The sequence below is a fragment of the Salarias fasciatus genome, chromosome 9 (assembly GCF_902148845.1).
Source record: "Salarias fasciatus chromosome 9, fSalaFa1.1, whole genome shotgun sequence".
Lineage (NCBI taxonomy): Eukaryota > Metazoa > Chordata > Actinopteri > Blenniiformes > Blenniidae > Salarias > Salarias fasciatus.
In genome coordinates, this window is record NC_043753.1 from 18,349,496 (window position 1) to 18,376,069 (window position 26,574).

Genomic DNA, 26,574 nt, shown 5'->3' on the forward strand with positions numbered 1-26,574 from the left:
GTGTCATTAAATCTTCCCAGACTTGAAACTTGAAACTTGAGCTGTTCGTGGATGTATGGAGACAGTTTTACGCACGAAAAATGACTGTGCGTCTGATACTGAGGCAATCATTGCTCGTATTTAACTGAATTGATCTAATTGCGGTCTTTATTTGCCGGGAGAGAACCAATTTCTGTGGCGCAAGTGTGTGTGAGAGAATCGGTGTGTGTGTGTGAGTGAGTGAAAGAGAGAGAGAGAGAGCGTGCGCATCTGGAGCGGCTCCCAAAACTTCACATCCAAGACCTGCGCTCCAGACAAAAGGAGCAGCCGGAGGAGCTGCGTGTCCCCCACACCGCAGACCCCCATCAGGATTACGTTCTCTCAAAGGATTTCAACAGTGTTCACCATGAAGAGCGGACTGCCTCTGCTTCTCCTCTTCATCACCTTCCCTCTGATCAGCGCGTCGCCGTACCAGTACGACATATTTCAGGGAAACGCATATGCTGGACCCGACACGCGACAGAGAAACAAGTGAGTCCACTGGAAGTTTGTGATTTGTTCCTTTGTGTGGTTTTGGAAAGCTGACTTACAACTTTTTCGCCGTCTTCCTTTTCTGTGGTTTATTGTAACCATTCAGACGCGCGCGCGGCTTTTTACGCACCCAGATCATTAGAAAGCGATTAACAGTTGCATTTCTGCAGGAACTGGTGCGCCTACGTTGTGCACAAGAACGTGAGCTGCGCCGTGGTGGGAGGCACGGAGAGTTTCCCGCAGCCGGAGCTTCTACCCTGTCCGCTGGAGAGGCCGAACTGTGCGCAACAAGTCATGTAAGTTCAGCAAGTTGTGTACATCTGCAGCAGAATCTGTCATGTGGCGGGATTGATCACTCACTCCTGTACTGAAAACATGCAATCAATCCCCAAGCTGCTTAAAAGATCAACTGGAAAAGTTCAAAAACAAAGTAGAAGCACTTCTGTCAGACAGTTTGGAGATATTGCAGTGTGCTGATTTCAAAGATGAACGTACTATAAAGAAATTTAAGAACTAAAAACGCAAATAAAAAGTTCAGTTTATTTCAAATTTATATGATGGCAACTGTAATTGATGATTTTATGACACACTTCTTATTTTCTCCTCTGCTCTGATTGCATTAATTCTCTATTCTACATGTTGTTATATCAGTGTAATTGAGTACATTTTCATAAAGATTTTCAAAAGTTAAAAAAAAAACCAAACAACTACATTAAAAACTCTTTCGAAGAACTAATCAAATCATGATTGATGTCTGGCTGAATCTGAAGAACATGGCTGAAAATGTCTTACTCCCAGTTGCTCAGAGGGGAATCATGAGCTGGCAGAACCTTCCTTTTCTGTTGCCTTAGAGCTCATTGAGCAACAAACAGACTTCTGACATGTAGTTAATCACTGGCTGGCAGGAACCAGCGGCCCAACAGTCCTCATGATTGGAAGCTGTGGAAAGTATTAAACCACTTCCTGCCAACTGCCCCATAAATTAATTACAAATGTGACCGGCGTTTATTTAAGTTTTGGTTGTCAGCAAACACATTCTGCTGCAGTTGTACGCTGACATCATGCTTCTGGGAGCGATAATTGTGTAAAACTGTACTTTATATCTAGAAAACCGAATTCTTCCTCGGGTGTTATGGCCATATGTTGACTGCAGTTGTTTGTTTATTCTGTGTGCTCATAGATATAGAACGCACTTCAGGCCCACGTACAAGCTTGCCTACAAGACTGTGACGGAGCTGGAGTGGAGGTGCTGCCCAGGCTATCAGGGCAACGACTGCAGGGAGGTGAAAGACGGTATGCTTCAACAAGTCGCCCGTCTGCCTCATTCTCCCTCCACCTCCAGACAGTTTCCCATTCCACAAGGTAAACGACTTGAACAAAATAAGCTCTGTAGGGAAATATGCCAAACTCAATCAGTCAATTTCTTTGCAATTTCTTGTAGGTTCAGACCAGCAAACACAAGGTCATAGAAACCACCCCCGGGGAGGGGAGGGACAGTTCAGAGGTCACACAGGTCACAGACCACTCGAGGGTCTCGGAGGATCTCAGAATGCACAACACCTGGAGGAGGAGGTGCAGCGGCTGTCCCAGATGGTTCTCGACATGCAGGCAAGAATGACGGACATGTCGTCCAACCTGAGGCTGGACTTCCAGGAGGACGCCAGTAAGATGCTGGTCTCGCTGCTCAGTGAGCACAAGCCGCCCGCCAGCGCTCAGGCGGCGGAGGCCCAAACCGCCCAGGTGCAGAGTTTCTCGTTGGACCATGGCTCAGCGTCAGTGGATGATTTCATGAACAAAATCAACCAGGTCACGTATGACTTGGAGTCCAAAAGCAATGCCCTGGATGACCTGCTGGAGCGTGTCAACCACCAGGATGAAAAGATCCGTTTGTTAATGGAGGCAGATCAGACTCCGCTCTCCTCTCCACCCTCAGTGACTCCAGCAGGCGATGCAGACCTGCGCGCCTACCTGGACGAGAAAATCCGCGCTCTGAGAGAGGAGCTGATGGAGGGCATTGAGATCAAAATGGCAGATTTGAAGAATTCCTGTGATTATAAGATCCTGTCCGTTCAGGAACAGTGTGAAGGACAGGAGGTCAACTATCTCAGTTTGGCTGAGCTCATGGACTCAAAGGAGACTGACCTCCGAAAGGAGATCCAGGACCTGGAGGCCAAACTGACTAATGCGTCAAAAGAGGATACCAGACTGCTGGGCTCCGTTCTGGCTCGTGTGGCGAACATTGAAAGTTGTCACAACTCTTCTGAAAAGACATCGGTGGCCCAGTGCCTTTCCATCGAGGAGAAGCTGCGGAAAGAAAGAGCGGAAGCTCTCAAAGACCTGAGGAAGACCCTGGAGGACAGCCTGAGCTCCACAGAGGACAGGCTCACAACCCTGTTGGTAGACACAAGCTCCAACTCTCCGTCTGGTGGTTATCCAGAGAGACCAGATGGTCTACAGAAGGACTTCGACTCTCTGAAACGCTCCGTTCAAACCCAGGAGGAACGACTGGGTGCGTTGGACCATTTGTGCCCGAAAGACTGCAGAGCAAAGGTAGAAGCAGTGGAGGCTGCCTTAACAGCCCACATAAATAACACTCGAGCGGTAGATGGGAAACCCAATCTCAGTGACGAGATCAGCTTCCTTAAAGGCCGTGTAGGAAGACTGGAGGACTCTCAAGCACCTGACACACTGACGAGTCTTAACTCAACATCGGGTGGAGTTAAAATAGAAACCGAAGGGGAGGTTAAAGACCTTCTGGAGCTCTACAGAAGACAACAGGAGGACCTGAGACATCAGCTAAACCAGCTGGGCAGGGAGGTGAAGGCCAACGTCGACCACTGCAAAGAGAAAACACAGGATGTCGGGGACAACATTTCCAACATGGACGGCCGCATTGCCAGCGTGGAGACTCTGTGCAGCAAGCTGGATCCGATCTCGAGCAGCCTCCAGAGGATCAAAGAGGGGCTGAACAAGCACGTGACTGCATTGTGGACCTGCGTGAACCACCTGAATGGCACAGTTAAAGCTCACGGCCAGGATATTGGCGGACTGAGGGGAACGTCTCAGACCCTCCAGAACGCCGTTTCAAACATTGCCAGAGACCTCGAGGCGCTAACGAACAACTCTCCTGGTCATGGAGGTAAGGACTCTTCATTCTTCTCATCTACTAAACCAGATTGTCCAACTTAGAGTCAATTCAATCGAGTCTTTGTACCCTGAATAACCTCAAGCAGACATCAGTCTCCAACCGGGGAGTATTGAGGCAGATGTGCTGATGGCTGGCCAACCAGTTGAAATACTGATAAGGAGATGAAGAATGAGAAGCTGTTCAAATTTGTGGTTCACTTTCGGTCATGTTTTGATTCCTGTTACACTCGTCGCCCAAGTTATTTCCTTCTCCAAAAGAAAAAAAATGCAAACATGATAGATTCATAAATAGTAATTTTGGTGTGTTTCTGTTGAGTGTCGGGAAATATCAGTTTTGCGGTTGATAAAGGGAAGCAGTGATGCAAGATGAAAAAACTTAAGTACATCAGTTCTGCATTTTCTTCCTTCCCAGCTGTTCACACAGTGCTGAATTTGAGCATATTGAAGACCTTTTGAAAACTTTGGAAATGAAGAAAACTGCCCGTTCTCCAGTCAGTACACTCTGAGGACTTGCTGCTACATCCTTACTTGGTCTGGTACCATACCTGCGCTCTACTTTTAGCTTCACCCATCACCCTGTAAAACCTACTATTTATACATCATGTTGTTCTAATCTCATTTGTTCGTTTTTTTAAATCAGTTTAGATTTATTGCCCACCAAAGGCTCTGCGCTACAAGCATGGAATAGTTGTAATATTTCCCAGCCCTTTGCATCATTGCCTGAGCTGGAGCTGGTTCATAACAGTGACTGCATTGTTTTTGAAGCTCAGATATTGGGAGTGTTTGAGAAACAGGAAGTTGGATTTTCATCTCAGTTTAACCAGGCAGGGCTTATTGAAGACACATGTTTGACTTAATAAAACCCCGCGTGTGTTGAACAATGTCTTGGCATCAACGAACATTTCTCACAAAGTTTATTTGTGCAACTAAGTGTTAATTTTTGTGTTTTTGTAGTGTTGAATTTGGGTGTCAAATCTTTACATGGCAGTTTGAACAGCATGATCTCTTGCTGTCTGTTTACCATCAGCCCTGAATTTTATTGGCTTTATTCCCCTAGAAGAGTTTGAGAGTATAGATTTTCATATCGGCGTGTGTGTTGCATTCTTCTGGTCTGAGTCTGCTGGGTAATGGCATGTATGAGACCGGGCTGGACTTCGGCCGCTCTCACAGTTGTAAACGCGAAACTAGAAGCACGCCCATAATGTTTACGAGCCGAGGCTCTTCCTCTGGGACCGGCTCGTTTCACTGATTGCTTTATGGTGCAGGTGATGCAGCTCGCCGTTCGGCCCAGATATCATTAAGGGAGAGCTGAACTAGAACGCTTCTTCTTTGAGACTGTCTGTTTTCTTTCTGAGCTGCTGCTCCCAGATGCCAGTCTTCCCAGTTTTGCCAAACAGTCCGTGAAAACTGAGAGACATCGTACCTCCGCCCTTTTATATTTGCCTTAATATGGCATTTATTTAACCATTCTGTCATTGCAAAATCCTGCCAAAGGGAGCACAACTATTCAGGATTTCCACTCATTTCTCCCTGTTTGTCTTCGCTCTGTGAGCTACCTCATTTTATTGTCTCCTGGGTTGTTTATCAAGAGAAACCGGAAAGCTCTGTGTGCAGGAGCCGCTCACAGATACTGCTACTGCTACTTAATTTCCTTAAAACTTCATCAGTGCTGTTATGATTTGTGCTCACTCACGTTCCCTGAGTCCCATCTGCAGTTTTCTTGCCTCCGTGACTGAATTCTTGCTCAGCTGAGATAAACACTGCGAACACTCCGAGCTGCGCTGAGGTCCCAAAGGCCATTCGTCAATATGTTCGCCATGATGTCACACCAGTGGCCGACCTTCTGAAAGTTTAGGGCCGGGAAAAAGACCAGATGAGCCAACAATGTCTTTCTTGTTTCCATGTATCAACAAAACTGGTGATCTTATTGCTGGATTAAGCAGGATTGTGTGGAGGGTCACTTGTTAGGTTTGTCTCAGTTTCAATTTATCACATCTGCAAAAGAGAACGAGATTCAGTGGCAGGAGTTTACATTTTTTATGTGAAAACAATTATTCCCTGTAATTTCATCTGTTTTATGTATTTCTCTAGTTCACCTTCTATTGATTTTATTTATATAACCACATTTGTGTGATTAGAATGTAAAAAAAGATCAGAAAACTAAAATTTAAACAATTGAATACATACATAATGAGCGCATTTTGAAAATGCAACTATTAAAACTACAAATCAAAAACATGATGCAAGAATGTGAAGGTTTATTTTTTTAACTTCATACTTTTCTGTAGTTTGATTTTAAACTGTTTTCCATCAACTTTGACCAACTGACCGGCTTGTCAAATAATTGAAGGCCCCCAGCGGAGCGCTGGACCACCGCTCGCACTGCTGAGCATGTTTTTCTAAGAGGGCCTCTGCAAACAAGGACAATCTGTATCAATACAACATTTTTGACCTTTTTTCATTATTTTTGCCACGCTCCATATAACTTTAAAAGGCAACAGTAAAGACAGCACATGAAGATACGAGGAGGTTTATTTTTATGAGCACATAATCGACCAATTATCTTTTTATTCTGCATGGTTTAATATCGACTCGGTTTATTTATAGTGTTGTTGAGGTCACGTGAGTTATGATTAGGATTAGTGAAGCACTGGATGATCTGGAGCTGTTGTTTCTGTCCCGTAGTCAAGATCCAGTCTCCATTAATCTCTCTGTACATTCACACTTCATTTCATCATAGCATTAAAGGTTTGAACGGGCATGCTGTTTGGCCTGCAGATAAACTGTGGAGCTCCTCAGTTTGTCAGTGTTTGTCTTTAACCTGCATGTGTTTCCCTAATCCTTTTACGTGTGTTCAAACACATCCCTCTCATTATGTTTGACAAGGAGGCCTCGTCTCACTTAAAACAACTCTGAAGAGCTCTATTCTGGAAAGCTTTTGAGATAAGGAGACATGCTTCCCTGCCTCTGACCGGGCTCCGTGGTGAGGCTGGGACGTTAATGGCTTGTGGGAGATAATGCCGACACGCTCCGGTCACCGGTCAGACTTGATAACCCCATGAACCGCAAACAAGACCAGACCTGACAGAAAGCCTTCGGAGTAAAAGAGCCTTCAGCATTCTTCTGCTCACCTTCAGTCTGCTCTCCTGGCCGAGGATGTGTCGCGTCATCTCTGACTGGGCCGACGTTTAGCGTGCTGGATTTATGGAATCTAAACTAGTATGTGACATATATAATGCAGAAAGTGTTCAGTTGTGAAGACACCATTGTCTATCACCTCTTGGAGCTGCTGTGGTGTGTGTGTGTGTGTGTGTGTGTGTGTGTGTGTGTGTGTGTGTGAGTAACAACAAAGAGTTTTTCCCATGCCTGCTTCATGGAAGAGCGCGAATGTGCGGCCGACAGCGGATCCAGCTGCATTTGTTTACAGCTCACCTCTTTCATCGGGACAGACACCCCTGCATGCCAACATACGTCCTGCGCCGCCTTCTTTCATCCTCGTGGCAGAACGTCGGAAATCAGTTTGGAACAATCACATCAAAGACGGCACCGCGGCGTAACATGCCTGGCTTTATTACGAGGAGCGACGCAGCTGAGAGATGCTGAGCAGTAAAACACGTGTGCAGTGGCAGACTCACCCCCCGTGCCGTTTTACTGCTCCGCGCCGGCCTCTCTGCACATGTTGCGTTTAACAGGCAGGCCTCGCCGGCTTCTAAACGAAGTGACCCTTTACGTCTGGGTGAGGGGCATGGGCTGCGTGGTGATTGAACGCTGCCCTTTATGTCCTGGCTTCCATTCAGGAACAGCTAAGTTAGGGCCTGTTTTGTCGTCGCAGACCAGAAACCAACAGCCACAATGTGCTTTCAGCCCGGGGGACATGATTTGTTGATAAACCTCGGGTTGGTCTCAACTGTGGCTGTAAAGAACGCAGGCATCTGGGAAAAGCTGTGATCTACTCCATTTACATCTATAATAGCAGGTTTACATAATCGCCCTCTGTTAAAGGCTGTTGATGAGATTCGACAGTAATCGTGCGGAAAAGCTGAATATTTCTCATCAGTGTTTGGAAAAAAAGAGTTGAAGGTCAGTTGAATCTTTTTAAATACGATGCACAATTTAATTTGACCTAATGTGGAACACAGATGGCCTAAAAGTCAATGCTAAACATTCTGTTGCATTTGATTTCCAGATGCAGAGAATGTTGTTTCATGTTGTTTGAGTGGAAGGTCCCACCTGGCAGACAGAAGCCTCACCGGATCCGAATCCTCCCCCACTCCTCTGCCTTATGGGGTTCCACAGGGCTCAATCTTCGGACCACTGCTTTTTTTCCACTTTATTTACTGCTACTGGGGTCCATCCTCAGAATGCACTGCGTCTCATTTCACTGCTATGCAGACGACAGCCAGATTTATGCTCCGATAGTGAAAAGGTCTTTTTCTTCCTTAACGTCTTGGTGACATTAAAGACTAGACGGCATTGAACATTTTAAAGTTTAATGAGCACAAAACAGAGGTGATAGTGTTTGGTCCCAGGGTTTTGAACCGGGGTTTTAAAATGGACAGTGATTTTAAACGTGACTCTCTGGTTCAGTCCAGCTTCTTCCACCTCAGAAAGTTGGCAGAGGTGAAGCCCTTCCTTGCATGTGAGCACTTTGAAACGGTGATCCATGCTTTTATTACATCGCGGCTGGATTACTGTAATGCTGTTTATGGAGGAGTCAGCCAGTCGTCCCTCGCATGTCTCCAGTTGGTTTAAAACGAGGAAACATAACTCCCATGCTGGCCTCCCTCCACTGGCAGCCCTTACACTTTAGAGTTCATCTTAAGATTCTTTAATTTGTTTTTAAGTCTCTGAATGGTCTCGCCTCGCTTTACCTCTCGGAGCTGCTTCGCTTTCCACAACATCATCATCTTCAATGTATTGCATGCACCAATGTTTTTACAATCGTTTATTTACTATTTATCTCTTTTGGTGCATCTGGTTAAGATTTGACTTTGACGGTGATGGCCAAATTTTGAATCCGAGCCAAATCAGGAAAGACAGCGATAAGCTGTTATCTTTTTTAAGTTATTTTTCCAGTCATGAATTTTATGATAAGAACTGACTTCCATCCATCCGTCTTCTGTGCTGCTTTATCCTCTTCAGCGTCACGGGGAGCTGGAGGCGATCCCAGCTGACGGAGAGTGAAGGCAGAGAACATCCTGAACTGAAACAGAACAAAACTTGCATAGAGCTGGAAAAAACCCCGAAACTGTTAGAGCGATGAAGAAAACAAAGATGGTTCATGTTGGGCTGTACACACAAACATTGTCCGATAGATGCTTGGAGCTATTACTAATCATGATCAAATTAAAGAAAAAAATAAGTGTGATTCACAAAACTTAAACGCACAGTATCATTAGCTGTGTGTGTGTTTGCACTCTAAGAAAAGCCATTATTTGCCTGATCTTTGACATTCTGACATGTCAATCTGTCATTTCTCACAGTCAGTACGAAGACACTGAAACACTTTGCGAGGAATGCAGCGTTTCAGTGGTTTGAGTTGTGTAACCGTGTCAAAACAGATGATGTGGGACAGATTCAGTGAAGGAAAACACTGTTTATTTGTAGCAGCCACAGCACTGAAAGGGAGATAAACACGGTGGTTTCGAGGCTCATTTTTAAAGTTCCTGTTCCAACTTTAATCTTGGATGTGCCGAGAATTAAAGCTTTAAAAGGCAAAGATTTGCATTATGATAAAAACTACTAAAACCTTTGGGAGTAGATTTAGCAGCTGGCTCGTTGACCTCTGCCTGCCTCTGACCTGAAGCCTCGTCACTCACCTCTTATCTCCTGCGCTCAGGTGCTCAGGTTAGAGCCGGGGACGCGAGGCAGAGCCCCGCAGTGCCGCTCGGCCCCGGGGCCGCGCCGCTCCCAGCAGACCTTCCCGTGATGGAGGCCGGAGAGGCCGGCCCCCCCGGGAAGAGGACCACCTCCAAGCTGCCTCGGGGGACTGACGGCAGCATCATGCCCGTTCAAGGATTCGCCGGAGCTCCTGGTGAGACACGTCTGCGTCCAACACGCACTCTGTCCTCTACGTCGTTTGTGCTTTCTAATATCTAAAAGGTTCTTTTTTTTATGTATAGCTTCCCCACACAAATCCTCCGACCCCACAAAGCCCAGCATGCCCGTCATCTTGGGTAAATGTCGACCTCGTCTTTTCTGCGCCGCGCCCTCGGAGCTCTCTGATCCTAACAGAACTATTTATAACTGATCAACAGATATGAACGTCCCCCACAGGCCGCCGCCGCCGCAGAAGCCTGCCGTGCCTTCAGGTCAGGGTGAAACCGTCATTTCAGGGCGTCGCTCCTCTTTTCAGTCCCGTTCGCTCATTCGTGACGTTGGTCTTTCAGGTGAGAAGGTGTCGTTCTCGGCTGGTCTGACTCTCCCGCCGTTTGAAGGAGAAGTGGGAATCGTTCGATTCGACAGAGTGCTGATCAACGACGGAGGACATTATGACCCTCGCACAGGTAAAAATATACTAAATAAACCTGAATGTCACGGCTTAGAAGATGAAAAGAGGTTGATATGCTCATTTTGATTTGACTTTCCAGGTATTTTCACGGCTCCGTCCGACGGGCGCTACCTGGTGACGGCCGTGCTCGCGGCCCAGCGGGGGGAGAACGTGGAGGCGGTCCTGTCGGTGTCCAACCGCAGCATCCAGAGGCTGACCTCCGGAGGAGGCCTCCCGTCCGGAGGCGCGGAGCGCTGCAGCTGCGGCTCCTCCGCCTCGCTGAGCCTGGTGGTCGCGCTGAGGCGGGGGGACCGGGCGGGGCTCGTCGTGACCGCCGGGAAGCTCGCCGTCTCCGCCTCGCCCGAGATCCTGTCGTCGTTCAGCATCGTGCTCCTTTACCCCAGCCCGGCCAAACGGTAGCTTCCTTCACTTAAGAGACACTCGCTGAGTAAGAGGACTTTCAGAGACGTTACTGGTGAGAAATGAACGGTATGTCATAAGAAGAAATAACTATCCTGAGTACTAATATATAGTTTATTTCAATTTTTTTTGACTATTCCCCCTTTTCTAATTTCAAATATTTGATTATTCAAGTACATGTGCCACAAAAAAACAACCTAATGACACACACAACCACACACAGCTTGGATTGCGTGATCTTTTTATTGAAACATTCATCTTTTTTCAACTCTATCAATACAATGCTTCCCATACATGATGACACAAATGTGCACTGTATATATACAGTGGATCTACAGCTTAAGTATTCATCAAAACTGTCTGAAAAAGCAATCCTTTGTGCTTATATCGTTGCGTCTTTAAAGTGGATCACAACAGTTTGAAGGAAAGACCTGAAGCAGCAGGAAAGGTTCGCAAAACTCGCAAAATACTGTGTGTTCTCCTCACACAAAGTCTGACTTTCATAGAAAGGATGCAGTAAGGAAGTGTGCTGACCGCCGCTACTGAGAGAGTAAAAAAAAAAAAAAAAAACCAAAAAGGCTCCACAGTTAACATCCTGCTGTTCTCACAACAGCAACGACTCAAAAAAATCATCAAAAATAGTGGTTCTCGTTAAATCTCTATCCTGAAAAAATATGTAATAAATAGCAGCAGTACTTATATCTCAGTCTTTTTTTTCTTTTCCTAAGATTCAGAACAGAATTTTAGCTATTAAATTATCACACACATGTTGAATAAGTGCCAGAAACAAATAAGGCCTTAAAGAGCTCATTTATACAGCATGTAGCTGGATGATTGGTCCTGAATGAGACAACAGAGGAGCGCAGCGGCCTCGTGTTGAACTCCACTACTTAAACACGTGCATAGGACACTTTTATCTTACTTTTATTTTAACAAAATAAACTGTGCAAATGGTCAAGTTCAATAAAGACATACAACACTCAAATAGAAAGAATACTCCGCAGAGAAAAGCTAATCCAGGAAACAAAGAGGCTCAGTATTACACCAGTGTCTGAAGACTCGCTGTGTGAAGCTGATTTCTTTCAAGTACGCGATTGGAAGTGATTGTCGCTAAAGCAGCTCCTGAAGACACACCTGAGCGATGGGCTCTCTCCAGAAGCAGAAGGAGCTGAACTCGGGGCAGCTGAACGTGGCGCTGTGCTGCGTGCTCCGCAGAGGGAAAACGTGCTCCACCAGCTCGCTCAGCCGGCTGTATCTGCACACAACGGCGGTGGGAGCATTTATGAGAGAGATTAAAATAAAAAAAAAAAAAAGAGGCACAGCTCGAACGTGACGAGGACTCACGATGTTTTGTTGCCTTTGGCTTGTTCCAGGATCAGCTCTCCTCGGGGATTGACTGTGAATATCCGACACACCGGCACACCCACTTGCTTGTAGGCAGACACGTCCTACAATACAAGAAGAGGAAAAAAAATCACAGCAATAAGAAGCAAAGCTTTAGAAAAAACACACAAACACAGAAAGAAAGACACTCACACTTTCCCTGTTTCCAAAGGCGGCGTAGAAAGGATTTGTGTTTGGGAAGAAGAGGTTCTTGATGTCTGTGAGACACTCGATCTTGAACTTCTCGGGCTTCTTCTCTATGACCTCTCTGGAAAAGAGAATTTGAAAACAAGAGGATTACAATGCGACCTCTGGCCCTCTGCTGCTGCCGCTGGAGTCGCTTCCTTTTCATTAAGCTCATTTGTTCTGACTGTCACGTCACTCGTGACCACCACACCTCGTAACGAGAAGCCCGAGGGAACAACTCCAACAGATATCTGGTATTCACCCATTTGTGTGAAGCAGAGAGTCAAAGTTACTCATTCTTCTTTGATTTTATTTAGGTCAGTGTTGCGGTGCTGTTACACATCAGTCGGATGACTGATTCACTGCAAGTTCTGATGAAGTTTGTTGCAAGTCAAATGATGGTGCGCACGAAATCATCTAATTGTTTTTAGACTTAGCCGTATGAGGAACACCTCGTCCAGCTGTTCAAAGCACGGGAATAATGAACTATCGATGACATGAAAACAGCTGAGATGGATTCCAGACATGCAGACGGGTAATTTCGTGGTAGGCTAATGTTTATCTCCGGCACTGCGGGCTGACAGCTGAAGCTAACAGTCACCTCAGGGAGCAGGGCGGGGAGAGACGGCAGCTCCACAAGCGACTCCAGCAACAAGCTGATGGGAAACTTCAGCAACTGTACTATTTCAAATGTAGCCGATTGCTTTGCATGTTGTCAGTTTGTGCGATTCTGAGCAGGAATATTTTTTTTTATCTCAAGCAAGATAAACCAGTTGACTGAAATTTACATAATGAATGACTTCCTCAAAAAATTCCTGCTTTATTCCCTCTGTAATTTTCTGGATGTGCCGTATCCGAATGCGGCGCTAATGGCAGAGCTTCTGCGGGTCTCCCAAAACATTCATTACCGAGAGACTGCGTGAAATCTCAGCCTTCGCGCCCGCTGCAGACTGAAGAGGGAGAGGAAGGGACCGCCTCACCTGTGGAACGCGGAGAAAAGGCTGCTGGGAGAGAGCATGAGCGGCCCCTGGGGCAGGAGCGTCCCCCGGTCGTTCACCCAGTGCAGGTAGCCGCGCGTCATGTCGGCCATGCCGATGGCTCGGGCCGAGCAGTACAGGAACTTGTAGCCGTTCCTGCGGAGGGCAGACGGTGGGAATGTTTTCACCGTTTGACAGACAGCTTGGTGCCGGAGACAGTTGGGCGTGTCTTACTCATGGACTGAGTGGTACAGCTTAGCGATCCCCCGGTGAGTCCAGTCTTTACCCAGCTGAGGCAGGATGTGACCAAACACATCGGACCTGAGTCAGAAGAGACAGGGGGGGGTCAGCACTAACACAATTCATTTTGAAGCTAAATAACTTTGCATTCTCAAGGAAACTTTACTGTATATGTTTTAAAAGTATTCTTTAACTACTGCCTCCTAAAAAAGAGTCATGTAATCCCTTGCCGTGAGAATAAACATGTCACATGAATAGCTGAAGATGCTTCTGTATTCTTTAATATGTGATCAGCATTTTTGCAAATAAACGTTACCATTTTTTTCAGTCGCACTGTGATTTGAAAGCTTAAAAAATCGAACCGTTCAGCTGTGTTTACTGGAAACATGCCACAACCTTGCTATTATCTCACTGTCTGAGCTCATTGATTGATTTTCCTATACTTCTGGGAAACAAGTCCCAAAAGAACAGTTCACGGCATGACAACCTGTGGTCAACTGTCTTGGTTTCTGTGAACTACTGGAAATCATTAAGAGTTTCTGGAAGGACCAAAAACCGCATTTTTCCATCTGACTAACAATAAGAAGAAAAAATAAATCATGTTGAACATGCAACACGTTCAAAATCCATTTAAATACATCTTGAAAGTCAAAATGCACAGGGTAACGAGGTGAATTCACTCCCACATGATGGGTGAATGCGGCTCATGGCTTTCTCGTACTTGGTGATGGTGCCGTCGATGTCGGAGATGATGACCTTGTCGTCCCAATTCCACAGGTAGATGGTGCCCTCGCAGCGGCACGTTCCCTGGTACTGAGTGGTGATGCTGAAGGAGACGTCGTTGGGACCGTCTCTCAGCTTCAGGCTGGCCTGTCAGGAAACACAACATTCACTCATTTATTCATTCAGCTGAGGAATTTAACCTCAGTGTCATGGTCTACCGTCACCTAGTAATACTTTAAAAAAAATTGGAATAATACATGTGTTTACATCTGAAATGCAGGGAAATCAATAATGTTTTGTTAATAAAATCAGTCAAAATCTCCTCTTGACCCCGAGTTTTTTTTTCCCCAATAAGAAGCTGTCAAGAGGAAACTGAGCTGGACGGTCACTCACGATCTGCTCAGACGACAGGCGGAGGGACTTCTTGTAGGAGTGACACGGCGGCGGACACGGGTCCTCTTTCTGCACACGCTCAGACGGGACCAGGGCAGGAGCGGCGGCGTTCAGCTCTCTGGTCTCGTCGTCACTGGACCACTCTGCGGCCTTTTGCCTGCAGGAGAGAGAACACAGTCTGGATTTCTCCTCTGTCACGCAAGCCATTTCACCTGAAGTTACCGGTTACCGTCACCAGAGGGCAGCACACTTCCTTCTCTCTGACACGATGATTTTATTTACACAAACATAAAAGCATCATTAGTGATTTCTAAGAATTAAAACGCTGTCTCCTGCTGGAAACGCTGGTTAAAGTGTAACTCTGTGATTCTTAATGAGTTTGTGAGTCATGAAATGAGAGCACTGCCTGCTGACTAACATGCTAATCCACCCTCTGTGGAACATGTTTACCCAACACTGATTGTGTATATGTGAGTGTGTGTGTGTTGCTGCTGACTCACTGTGTTTCAGGGGCCCGGCGGAGGGCAGGGCTCTCGCTGGTCAGAGACTCCTGCCGCTCTAACTTGGTCTCCAGCGATGACTGAGAAGAGGAAGCAACGCTGTCAACCTTCAACGGCTTCAAATCAATATTCAGAAAGGCAAGCGGGATCATGAGGACAGAGAGTGTTGTGACAGTCAGGAGTAGTTACATAATAATAAAACGACCTGGTTACAGAAACCTGTTTATGTCTGAAGTCATTTACAATGCAAAGTGACTCAAACTGTGGGGTATTCCTCTGAAGATTACACTGTGCATCATAAAGTGAGTCAGACCTGCTTCACGCTGCTTTTTCTCCAAAACCACCATCGTCCAGACTTTTTGGGCATTTTCTCCTTCACCCAGGCCTCTTCTGTCGCCTGACATGTAAAGATTAGATTGATTTGATTTGAATTTACAGGCTTAACATGCAGCGCGATCTCTCACTTCCAACAGGTTTATCAGGAGCATACCTTCGGTAAGTTCTTCTGGAAAGCCTGCATGCTGAGAATCAACGGTGCCGCCAGCGTCCAGTTGTAATACCTTGAAAATATTGATTTTTTTTTTTTCTGGTTTCAAATCAATAAAACGAAAAGGTCACGATAAGAGAGAAGCAAATGCGTTTGAGAGTTGGAGGACTTACCGGTTTGCAATTCTAACCACCAGGTTTGGATTGTCGATAAGAGCTGGATTCTCTGCAAACTCATTGTAAGTGATGATGGCCTCCATGAATTTTTCTGCAGGAAAAGCAAAGAAAACAAAAAGCATCTTGGTTATTCAACCTTCGCATCAAATGAGGCAAAACTCGCCTGCTCTGTAATTAAGTCAGATATTTCAGAGAGTGCCGTTATTCACCTTTGGAGATCTCCGAGTTCTCGCCCACGCCTCCACACAGGGAGAGCGTGACGTCGGGCAGGTCGCCGGCGGAGTCGGACAGACACTCGGTGCCGCTGTCCGCCGCCGCGCTGCCGACCGACTGCGGCGACTGCGACCCGGACCGATGCCCCGTCTCCACCCAGTGCTTAGGGACCTGCTCAGCCTCACTGGAACACAGACAGGAAGTGGGACACACAGCAGAACCTCACGATGGGCTTCAAGACAGTCCCATATGCTTCAGCATGGCTTCATTCTGATGTGACCTTTCACCTCTTGGGGAAGTAACGGGCAGCGACATCAGGCTCCAGTGCAGTCAGGTCTTCCAGATAAATGTCTTCAGGACCCTGATGCTGGCTCCTCTTCCTCACACCTTCATGAGAGCAACATGAGAAACTCAGAGAAACTGCTGACGTCTTTTCTCACACTTCCCACTTTCTTGGGGGTTTTTCAGGGTTGCTTTTTATTTTTTTTTTCCGCAAACTTCTGCTTGTGAACGGAACGACCACAGACACAGAGCATCGAGCCGGGCCCAAACAGAAACCACATCCTTCCTGTTAACATTCACACATTGAGAATGAACTACCATCACTGACAGAAATACAAAAAAATAACACAAAATATACACTCCTTTACCGACACAATCGACCCCTATCTCTCAGGAAAGACTGAACCTTAACTGTGACTCCTCCTAGATTGATTTTTATTGTGATATTTGTCTTTTTTAGGTATTAACATGGTCGTTGTGGGAATCTCATAGCTGTTTGTGAGCAGCTGTTTTCCTCAAAAGCAAGCAGCAGATAGATTGCTGCTTCCTCCCCTTTCCTTCTGCATGCAGTAAGTATTATCCTCAAGAACAACTATAAGTGAGGGAGGACTTCTCTGTCACACAACATAAAGAGCAGACTCCTCAAGGCAGTTATCTGTTGGAGGCGCTCTAACTGTAAGAAGATAAGTATCTGTAAACAACTTTCTACTGCTCAGTGAGTAAAGAATGAGTGTTTGGTGGAGAAAGCTGCTTCGGTGTTGTGTTTGAAGCAGGTCTGGTTACCCCTCCTCTTGTTTGAAGAGTCGGCGGCCTTGGAGGAGCCTCTGGCGTCGGGACGAGCAGCTGCGGCGTCTCCGGCCTCGCTCGGGGCGCCGCTCGCTGCGGGGCCGCTGTCCCTGCGGTTGGGCGGTGAAGAGGTCCATCTGGTCTTGCGTGCATTTTTTGTGCCGGCGTCGGAGCTAGTGGGACACAAGTCGGAGCCGAAGCCGTCCGGCGGCACGTTTGGGGGTTTCGGCTCGGCTTCGGTCGGGTCGTGTTTGATTGTCCGTGGTTCTGGTTTTACGACGCTAAGGACGGCGTCTGCCGTCTGCTCGCCTCTCGAGTCTTCCTCCATGGCTTCAGAGCTCAAAATAACCCTGAAGTGTGTGCTCTCTGAGGGGGTGATGGTCAGTGTCTTGAGCCCTGGCTTGTCCTTTCTGCTGACCTGGAAACAAAACAAACTTATTGAACGCCTGAAGCTTTTATCAAGCCTGCGAATCCCATCTGCCTCCGTTTCAGAGCCATACGTACCCTGGTGGATTCTGGAAACTCCCCCCAGGTCCACTGCATGTGGGCCTCGGCCCTGAGCATGCTCTCAGCCGGCTTCACCATCAGCTCCGAGTCGCTCTTTGGCGACGTGGGTTCAGACACGTCCCTGGTATAAGCAAAGAACACTTTGAGTTAGTGCTCTGCCAAACACCGTGGGAGTGTTTTCCTCGGCCCTGTCTGTTTTGATAAAGTGATTTTTGCTTTCGTGTGTCTCTCTGGTATGAGCAACGTAAATATTTGACTTACATGGGGCAGGGTGACCAGTCTCCATCGGAGAAAGGGTAGCTGTCCCACTCCAGTGTGGTGAGCGGGGAATGCTGCCTGTGGTCCATGCTGTCCTTCACTACCGACAGGGAGGACGCTCTGAAGGAAACAACCGAAACGTTGATCAGATGAAGACAACACCACCATTGTGTCTTTAAGCGTTTTCGCGTACCGTCCGTTGTGGGCGTTGGGCTCTTCGTCTGAACTGAGCTCGCACAGCTCCAGCTCCCCACAGCCGGGAGCCGCCGTCTGCTCGTCCTTGCGTTGCTCGGCCTTGTGCTTCCTCCTGCGCCTCTTCTTCTTCTTGACGGCAGGGTTGGAGCAGAGGTGGAGGTTTCCGGGAGTCTGCTCTTCGGGACCGAGGGACTGGCCGGTCTCTCCTGCTGACGGCCCGCTCCTGGGCTCCCTGCTCCTGAACAGAGCCTCTTCTGTGGGGATGGGCGAGGTCACGAGATGGGCCGGGACGATCTCCTACGTTAACGGAAAGAATCATGAACAAAGCAGCAAATAAAAACAGGTGATGTTGGATAAATCAATCAGCTATCAGATCAAAATCTGCTTTAGTTTTTTCACACAGTGTTCAAAAACTCACATCGAGCTGCTCCGTCTCCTGAACGAAAAAGGCCTCTCCATTGTCTCCAAGCTTCATGTGGAGCTCCACAGGTTCTCCATTGATCTCAATGTCGATCTGCAGAGTCAAACAACTTTCACTGTGGGGGATTTTACTGCGTACCAGGTCACCGTGTTCTCCTCCGACGACCTCGGGTTTAAACGGGCAGTAATGAGGCTTAACTGAATAGTACAATATGTATGTTTACAAAACAGCACGTGAAACCTGCGCTCCAGATTTACCTCAAGCTGCAGAGAGAAAGGCTTGCCAAGCAAATTTCAAAGAATTGCTCTAAATATTTGTTTGCCTTTGAGGGATTCATTTGTTAGAAACAAGGTTAGTAGGAACTAACAGCTTAAGTTTTGTACTGTGTACTTTTTTTTTTTTAATGGCGAGACTTTGCTGTATATCACATGATTTACAGAAAGTTAGAGGCTGTTTTCATCGTCAACCGCAGACAACTTCCTGCAGAGCAGAGAACTCCTGTGTGTCTGCAGCAGGACTCAGCTTCACCTCTACTGAATGTGACGTGAATGACGGCTGAACTGACTGCTACACGAACAGAAAGTGAAAGAAGAGTCGGTAAATTATTGGCCTGTCCGTTATCAGATAAGCGAGGCATATCTACGCAAACACACAATGAATTCTGCACCTTCGTGATTACATAAAGTCAATCTGCGAATGGAAATCTCACGTTCTTCAAATTGCTGTTGTTCATGTTGTAGAAAGACTGAAACATGCGCAGACGTGTTTCTGGTCATTTTGGGACAGACGGAACCTTCAAACTGACACTCACCACTTTCTCCCTGGAGCGCAGCACCCCGAGTTTTCCGAAGCGAACGTGGAACGGGGAGCACTGGAACGTCCCGTCAGGCTGCCGGACGACGATCACGTCGATGCAGCCCGACAGGGTGGCCTGATTGATCCCTTTGTACAGCTCCTTCACCGTCACCAGCACCTGGCCCGCCAACTGCCCCACATAGTTCATGGTGTCCGCCTGTCAGTAAACACGCCACGCATTCATTAGCATATGTGACCATTATACTTATCCACACAATGTGCGACTATAATACCACTCTAATGAGCTTTTGATCTGGCCAGAATTAACTCCAGATTGAAGCCGCATGGTCCTTTTTCTCTTACTAGGCCACCGTCCCTGCGGTGAGGCTCCTGTTGTTCAGAATAGTCTGCAAAGGAAACGCAAGCCGGTCCCTAAACACACTGGCTCTGTCCCATTTTCCTCAAAAGAGTCCTGAGCTGATCAAGACTTCATCAGGGCCTGGAGTACAGAAGCACGGCGGCAGCAAACCGGAGCAGAGAGGAAAGTGTGTGTTTCTGTCCTCACAAGCCATCATCGATAGTTTTTTCAATGTCCTGTTCGTTAAATCTGTGAGCTCTCGCCTTCATCAGCATTCAAAGCACTGATCCGATACGAGTTTGTATTTTAGAACCGTCCATCATACAATAAGAGATTTTTCATGTTTGCGTGGCCTGGCCGGGCGGAGCGTGGAGTTGTGTTACAGGACAGCAGCTTATTGTGCCTGAATCAAAGCTGCATACCAGCTGAATAGACTTTGACACCACTGAGCCTCTAAAAGTGCAAAACACTGCGCCAACTGACCTCCAACACGGGTTAACAGATCAGAAATAGAAAAAAAATCCCGAATAAGCAGCAATGATAAAAACAAAACGTGCCTCGGATTCTAGGAATATTGTGTCTCTGCAGTTTAAATACAAGGTTCATGAATATTGAAATTCTGTGAATGAAGAGCAGAAAATCACACAAGCTCATATCACCGAGTTTTAGACAAGATAAAGTAGAAACTAAATAAATATGCTTCGCATCTATCAGTGTGTTCATCACAGTCACACCACAGTTAATACAAAGGTGGTTTACGGATCGCACTGAAAACTGGTGTTAATAACAGGTCAGGAGTGGTTCACCAGACCGGAGATACTCTGAGTCAGACTGAAAGGGAATGAACCTGAATTAACCAATTTCCTGTTTGAAGATTTGCTGTTTTTCCTCTGATATATACCCCAGCAAAAGGAGTGAATTGGTGTCATTGTAGAGAAAGTATCCATCCGTTCATTCATCGTTTCTACTTCGGGTTGCAGGGTGACGATGGGCGAAGGCAGGCAGTAGCTTCAAAGATTTAATTTAGTGTCAATTTTGAAACAAGTTAAAGTCATCAATTAATCTGGAACAATATTTAGATGGTAGAATGAAATCAGAGAACCTGGAAAAAAAAAAATCCAGAATTTACAAAATGCACAGAAACTTTCACACGTTCTATAACTATAAATGCTCAAACAAGAGATGCTCTCGGTGTGAGAATAGTGCTAACCACTACACCACCTTCTGGGCTTTCTCTTTTCCTCCCAGCTTATTAATGAAAAAATACTGCTTGAAATCAATAACATTTGCCTTATCGACCAGCAATATGACAAAGTGAACGCTGTTTAATGATTTCCAGGCAGAAGTGAGACAGGGGCCCACTCACCAGAGTCCAGGGGGGCTTCAGGTGGAGCCGCCGCCGCTGGTCCTGCTGCTGCTCTACAGGTAACCTCCCTGACACCATCTTACTCCCACAACATACTGAGGCTGAGCTGCAGACCTTCCTCTCCCCCCCGGGCCCCGGTCAGCTGGTTACTGGACTGTGCCATGCACCACAGCTCCTGTGACCTTCCTTCAAGTACTTTGAGGAAAAAAAAAAAATAATAAGACCCCGAGCCTGAGCTCTGAACTGCTGACGTAAGCCATCTTAACGCCGGCCCCCCTGACTCCGCCGTCCCGTGCTCCAAAATATTGACGAAAGCTGAAAATAGCCTGACTCAGTTCATTATTTGTGATGCAAGTTCTCATACAAACATGACAATAGAGATGATAACGCGGTGACACAGTGTTCCTGCAACATGAAGGGCTCCCTTCAGCCAGCCGCCGCCGCCGCACGCTGCAGCGCTCACGAAATGAACAAAGCAGAAGTGTCTGGATGACACTCATCGGGACAGGACGGCTACGCTGCTCAGCCAGAGCTCCCCGGCGAGCGGGCGACCCGCTATCTCTGCATGACCTACACGCAACTAAATTTAGCACCGGTTTTTTAATCCCACCAACAACTCTCCATCCAGAAGCCTCGTTATGAACATGGGTGAACATAAAGCACGGCGAGGATGCTCAGTTCAGCCTGATGGCGCGAGCATGACTAAAATGACCAAAATACCACACTGTACCTCATCACAAATGAGTCAACATGAGCTGTGAAAACTCAGTTTTTAAGCTTAACTTGAATTTACAGGCTGTATTGGTTGTATTTTCATGCCGAGGCATTTAGAATGTACTAAAACAGAGTTTAAAACTCGGTGTATGCTGTAACTCACCCATTCACAAAATAACACAGATCAGATTATCAGCAATGCTGCCAGTAATTTCCCATAATAAACTAATCGCATAATAAACTGTTTGAGCTCTCATTAAAAGGGAAGACCGAGGGCACGGCAGAGGAAAGCTGAAAACAAGAAGCGATTAAGCAGAACTTCAGGGGGACATTGTTTTATCAACTCCTGTATCCAATGTCAACAACATACTGTGGCCAGTTTTAAACAAGTTACACAACAAGAGAAACAAAGGCCTTTTGACGGAGGCGCTACAATGTTTCTGACTTGTTTTATCATTTCTGGCTGGGGGTTTGTATAGTTTAGTGAAACTTTGTTTGGAGGAGTCTCTCCACTGTGTTTCAAGACGCCCAAACCAGTTTCTCATCCACCGTGTTCTCCCTGAGCTGGGTGACAGGGCCTTAAGAAGTGTTAATCCTCTTTACAGGATTACCAACAAATCTAGCTTTCCCTGTCCCTGCACGTTTGTCCCGCTCATTACGTCCGAGTGGCCAACGTGATCCTGTGTCAGCCGGCATTGTTTGGACCAACTGAGCTCGCTCCTTCCAGCCACAAGTCTCTGACAGATTTAATACTGGTAGTGCTTTATGATTTGATAAACACTATGATCCAACTTTGGCTTCTCTGAAGAAAACAGGATTCAAGATGATGCTAGTGAAACACCAATGGACTAAGGAAATTATATATATATATATATATATATATATATATATATATATATATATATATATATACATACACACACATGTCAATAATTTATCAATCTTACAGTGCATATGATGGATAAAATGCATACAATACATTTCAAATGGACACCATATCAGTGGCCTGGATTAATGTGAAGTGTTCTCTGAGGTTATCCACCTGTTGATCGTGTGCTGTGGAGCACTGACCGGTCCGGACAGTGCACCAATCAGACGTACCAGGTGTTTCAGGACCAAACTGTAGATTCTAATTCCCTCAGAAATGAATAAATGTCACGTCTTCGGCAGCAGTTCATATTCAGATAAATATGTTACGAGACACGAGCAGGGACAGAGTCCGTGCGGATCGTTTTCTGCATCGCAACACTTGAAAAACGCGACGTTCAGTATCAAACAGGACTCACGAGTTCCCCTTCGCGCGGCTGAAAGGTTCCTCGCGAGGACGTCAGGACGACAGATTTAAATACATATCGACGCTCATTTCCTCTGAATAGCAAACACGCCGCGGTACCGAGGAGAGAGCTGGAGGTGAGACCATCCTACCTGCGGCAGCAGCCTCGGACCGATCCCCGCTCCGACGCGAGAGCGTCGAGTCTCCGCTCAGCTGCGCGCTGGAGCCCGGAGCGTCACGTGACCCCGCGGCTCCCACGCCGCGTGCTGCCTGTCACCGAGACGCACGAGGAAGGAAGTTCAGGTGAGTTATGGGGAGCTGGCGGCCATCCCGCCGCTTCCACAGGAAGAAGATGAATGAACAATAGGTCTCATCACTGGATGTCAAAACTAGTATTTATAGATTTTATAATTATTTTTCCGAGGAAGCATCTTTCTACCTCATTCTTCACATATGAACTCAGATGAACTCAACCTGCCTTATTGTTATATGTCAGTTGTCTCTCCACTGACTATCAAAACTGAAACTACACTTCAACAGTCCATTGTTTGTTTCTGTTCATTTTTTTTTTTTTTTTTGGTGAAAATTCTTCTCACAACCACAAATACCTAACTCAGAAACACATGCCACAGAGAAACAAGTGTGACTGATAGAGATGGAAAACAATGAAAAGGAAACACACAAAATTACATAACCGCCATAATGTACCACTGAGAAGCCTACTGACAAGAAAGAGACATGAAAGGACATTAAAATATACTAAGAATAGACAAACACCAAAGCCAGAAGGAAAAACAATTCCCAGGGAAAGAGAAATCACCACAAAAAAAATTATTAGGAAAAAAAAATGTTATGAAAATGTAATATTACAAGAGACACAAACATGACCAGAATTAGAAACCCACAGATAAGAGACACATTAAATGGTCACAGTCATGTATCGACACAAACGGCAGAACGTGATCACCAAGAAGTATGACCATTTAATAAACAATCACCAAACTCAGAAACAAACAACTGAAACAAATATTTTTTTGGTTTTCAAACATCAGTGATCAGGTCCATCCGTGTCTTTAAAAGCTGTGGTTGCTTCAACCCAAGAAGTCCAAACATTTCAGATTTTTTGTTGTTGTTTTCAAATGTTTCAAGTTCAAACCAATTAGCTAAACTAGTAAAAGTTTAGAATTGAAACATCTGTGTGCGTTCGAAGAGCTGCAGTCCCGCTGGTGAGCGTATCTTCTTCACTGGACCTCTTTAAACTTTTACACTTGTTGATTTAAATTCATTCTGCTCTGTTTCACCCCAAGAATTCCTCATGTGTGCTTTGTTCTTCTCTGTAGCAGGACAGCACTCTGCCTCTAGCAACCTCTAAGCCTGTCTCACTTTTATTCCTACATCTTCAAATACAGTGCACGGGATAAAAACAGTCGAAAATTAAATCAGCAGATATTACAACAGCTCTTTTATTGAAGCAACTGATCAAAAAGATACACAGGAAACATCTAAAATCCAAAAACACAAACAGGAACAAAGAGTAAACAATGTGTGGTTTTTTAGTTGTCTCCTTTCATCCTTCAGTACAATTATAAAAGTAAAAATGTGAGTCACTATAAGAGTTAATGAAAAGAAAAAATATGTGAACACAGCAAACCTACTGGAGAATAAATTCATTCCTTAGCTGTTTATTCAGGCTGTCTCTGCCTGTGGTTCAGGCTCCTCTGCAGTGTTCTCAGGCTGTTCAGGAACATCTAATTGCTCATTCGATTCTTGTTTCGCATCTTCTGTTTTGTCTGGATCTGACATTTTGGGTTCCGGTGTCATAACATCACTTCCGCGGTCTTTCAGCTCATTGCTCTTGTCTTCCATCTTCTCTACAGGCGGCGTCTTCGCAACTGAACCTGAAAGATTAAAAAAAAAACTGATCATTTCAACTGTTCCATCATAAATAGGATAAAACACACTGTTTGCACAGGTTAAAGTTACTTCTTTTCACCTTTCCGTTTCTGCGTTTTGCTTCCCGTGACTGAAGTTTTCATCCTTTCCTTTGGCGTGTTGGGATTAAACACCACGTTTCCTTCTGCGTCAGTCCAATATGAAGTTACCCCCATGTCGGGCGTCCCCTCCGTCATCTCCAACTGAGAGCAAACCAGACGAAGTGAACTGTCGACATGTCATAAAGCCGTGGAATCAGAATCAGTATAGCTAATACTCACCGGAGAGGGTCAGAGGTCAGACCACCACTGACTGGCACCGTAGTGCAAATTCTCACCAAATGACTGAAACGGCTCTTTTACAACCATCTCAGTTTCAGATATGTTCTTAATTGTATGCATGTTTGTGTGTGTGCATTATGTTTAATTCATAAGAGTACGAAAAGATGTTTTATAAGGCCAACCAGTAAGTATTATGTGACGATTACATGAAGCTAAATGTGCTTTGAAATTCTAATATATCTAATCTGTTTTGTTTAAACTACAATTTACAAACGTAGTGATTTAATATTGAGCTGATTCTTTTTCACTATATCATCAAAAGAAGGAAGGACCGTGTCTGAAGGCACCCTTCCATTTAACATAACACCTTCATGTAAATATGCAGGATTCAATCGAAGGTGACGAAAAAACACTATTTTTTCTGACTATTATTCACCGTCTCAATAAAACAATAAGTTATTCTGAATGGATTTCCCAAATCCTATACACTATAAAAATCCTTTAAAGGTGCTGTAGGCAGGATTTTGCTAGTCAATGCTAACTTTTCTGTGTTTTCTTTGGATTAAATGTTAGAGTATTCATTAATAATCCTTTAGGAGTTTAGCATAATTGCACTACCGTGAGGGTGGAGGGTGGTCTCTGTTCTGAGCTGAAAAGGAATCTCAACAGCTCCAGGTATCTTTGACCAATCAGAAGAGCCCCTGAGGCTCTAACCGTGATTGGTCGAGGGGCGTTCGTCGCACGTTCTTGTGGGAGGGGCTTAACTTGTGTAAGGACGTGATGTCAGAGAAAACAGGACAGGATTGGCTGTGTTGGGTTTCAAATCGCCATGTTAGATGGGTCAAATTGCCATCTTGCTTAGGTAACCCTAAGCAAGATGCGGAATCCTGCCTACAGCACCTTTAACACAACATTGCAACACTCACCAGACAGCAGTCCTTAAAAAAAGTTTCTTTGCATCAGTGGAACCAAGATGGAAAGCAAACACTGACATATTCTCAACAGTCAAGTCAACAGGCTGTTAGAAAAAAACTTAGCAAACATTTGTCCTCTTAAATTACTGTGTGCATTCATATGTAAATACAATTAAGCGTTCCCTCATATGTTTTTTTTCTTTTTACAGATGCTATTTTGTTATTTATATCTAGATTATCTCTCCCACACGACCAAACAAAGAAAAGCATTGTTTGTGTAATGTGTGATTGTTTTTGTAGCTGCGTCTTCAGGTGGAAGTCACATTTTCTTTGGTTTCGGAGCAGCGGAGGTGGAGCACACCTCCACCTGCGCTCAGACCAGGGTGGGATTAAATGACAGGAGGGGTGGGATTGTCTCCATGCTGGTTGTTGATCTTCAAGCTTTTCCGACTCTACAGAAAAGTGTGACTGGGAGGTGAAAAAAGGTGAAAAGAAAGAAACTGAAACAACACAGGTGAAAGGTGAGAGGTGGAGGGTTTGAACCGCGGTGACAGACTTTATAAAAGAGAAGAAGAAGAAAGAAGAGGAGGAGGAGGAGGTGGGGGGAAGCACATGCTATCTTTTATTAGTCTCATCACATAACAGGG

General features: G+C 45.7%; 2 protein-coding genes across 3 annotated transcripts; one reads left to right on the plus strand and one right to left on the minus strand.

The window, feature by feature from the left end:
- Nucleotides 1-351: 351 nt before the first annotated feature.
- Nucleotides 352-10,994, plus strand: emilin2b (elastin microfibril interfacer 2b). The gene is made up of 9 exons (XM_030099566.1): nt 352-510; nt 681-806; nt 1,691-1,872; nt 1,952-3,649; nt 9,497-9,691; nt 9,780-9,833; nt 9,915-9,968; nt 10,047-10,163; nt 10,248-10,994. Exons 1-9 carry the CDS (start codon nt 386-388, stop codon nt 10,565-10,567), a joined length of 2,871 nt encoding a protein of 956 aa, XP_029955426.1. The 5' UTR covers nt 352-385; the 3' UTR covers nt 10,568-10,994.
- On the minus strand, nt 10,798-23,073 carry LOC115394284 (phosphatidate phosphatase LPIN2). 2 transcript variants are annotated; one of them, XM_030099568.1, is made up of 20 exons: nt 22,953-23,073; nt 19,106-19,306; nt 18,292-18,387; nt 17,872-18,170; nt 17,682-17,798; nt 17,418-17,541; nt 16,911-17,331; nt 16,133-16,232; nt 15,842-16,029; nt 15,630-15,723; nt 15,460-15,529; nt 15,283-15,366; nt 14,970-15,049; nt 14,470-14,626; nt 14,075-14,223; nt 13,348-13,434; nt 13,117-13,269; nt 12,104-12,218; nt 11,912-12,015; nt 10,798-11,822 (listed from the first exon to the last, which is right to left on the minus strand). In XM_030099568.1, the coding sequence occupies exons 2-20, from the start codon at nt 19,295-19,297 to the stop codon at nt 11,678-11,680; spliced, it is 2,775 nt and encodes a 924-aa protein (XP_029955428.1). In that variant the 5' UTR covers nt 19,298-19,306; nt 22,953-23,073; the 3' UTR covers nt 10,798-11,677. The 2 variants fall into 2 exon arrangements, with proteins under 2 accessions (XP_029955428.1, XP_029955427.1); XM_030099567.1 differs by lacking the exon at nt 22,953-23,073 and adding an exon at nt 20,814-20,926.
- Nucleotides 23,074-26,574: the final 3,501 nt, after the last annotated feature.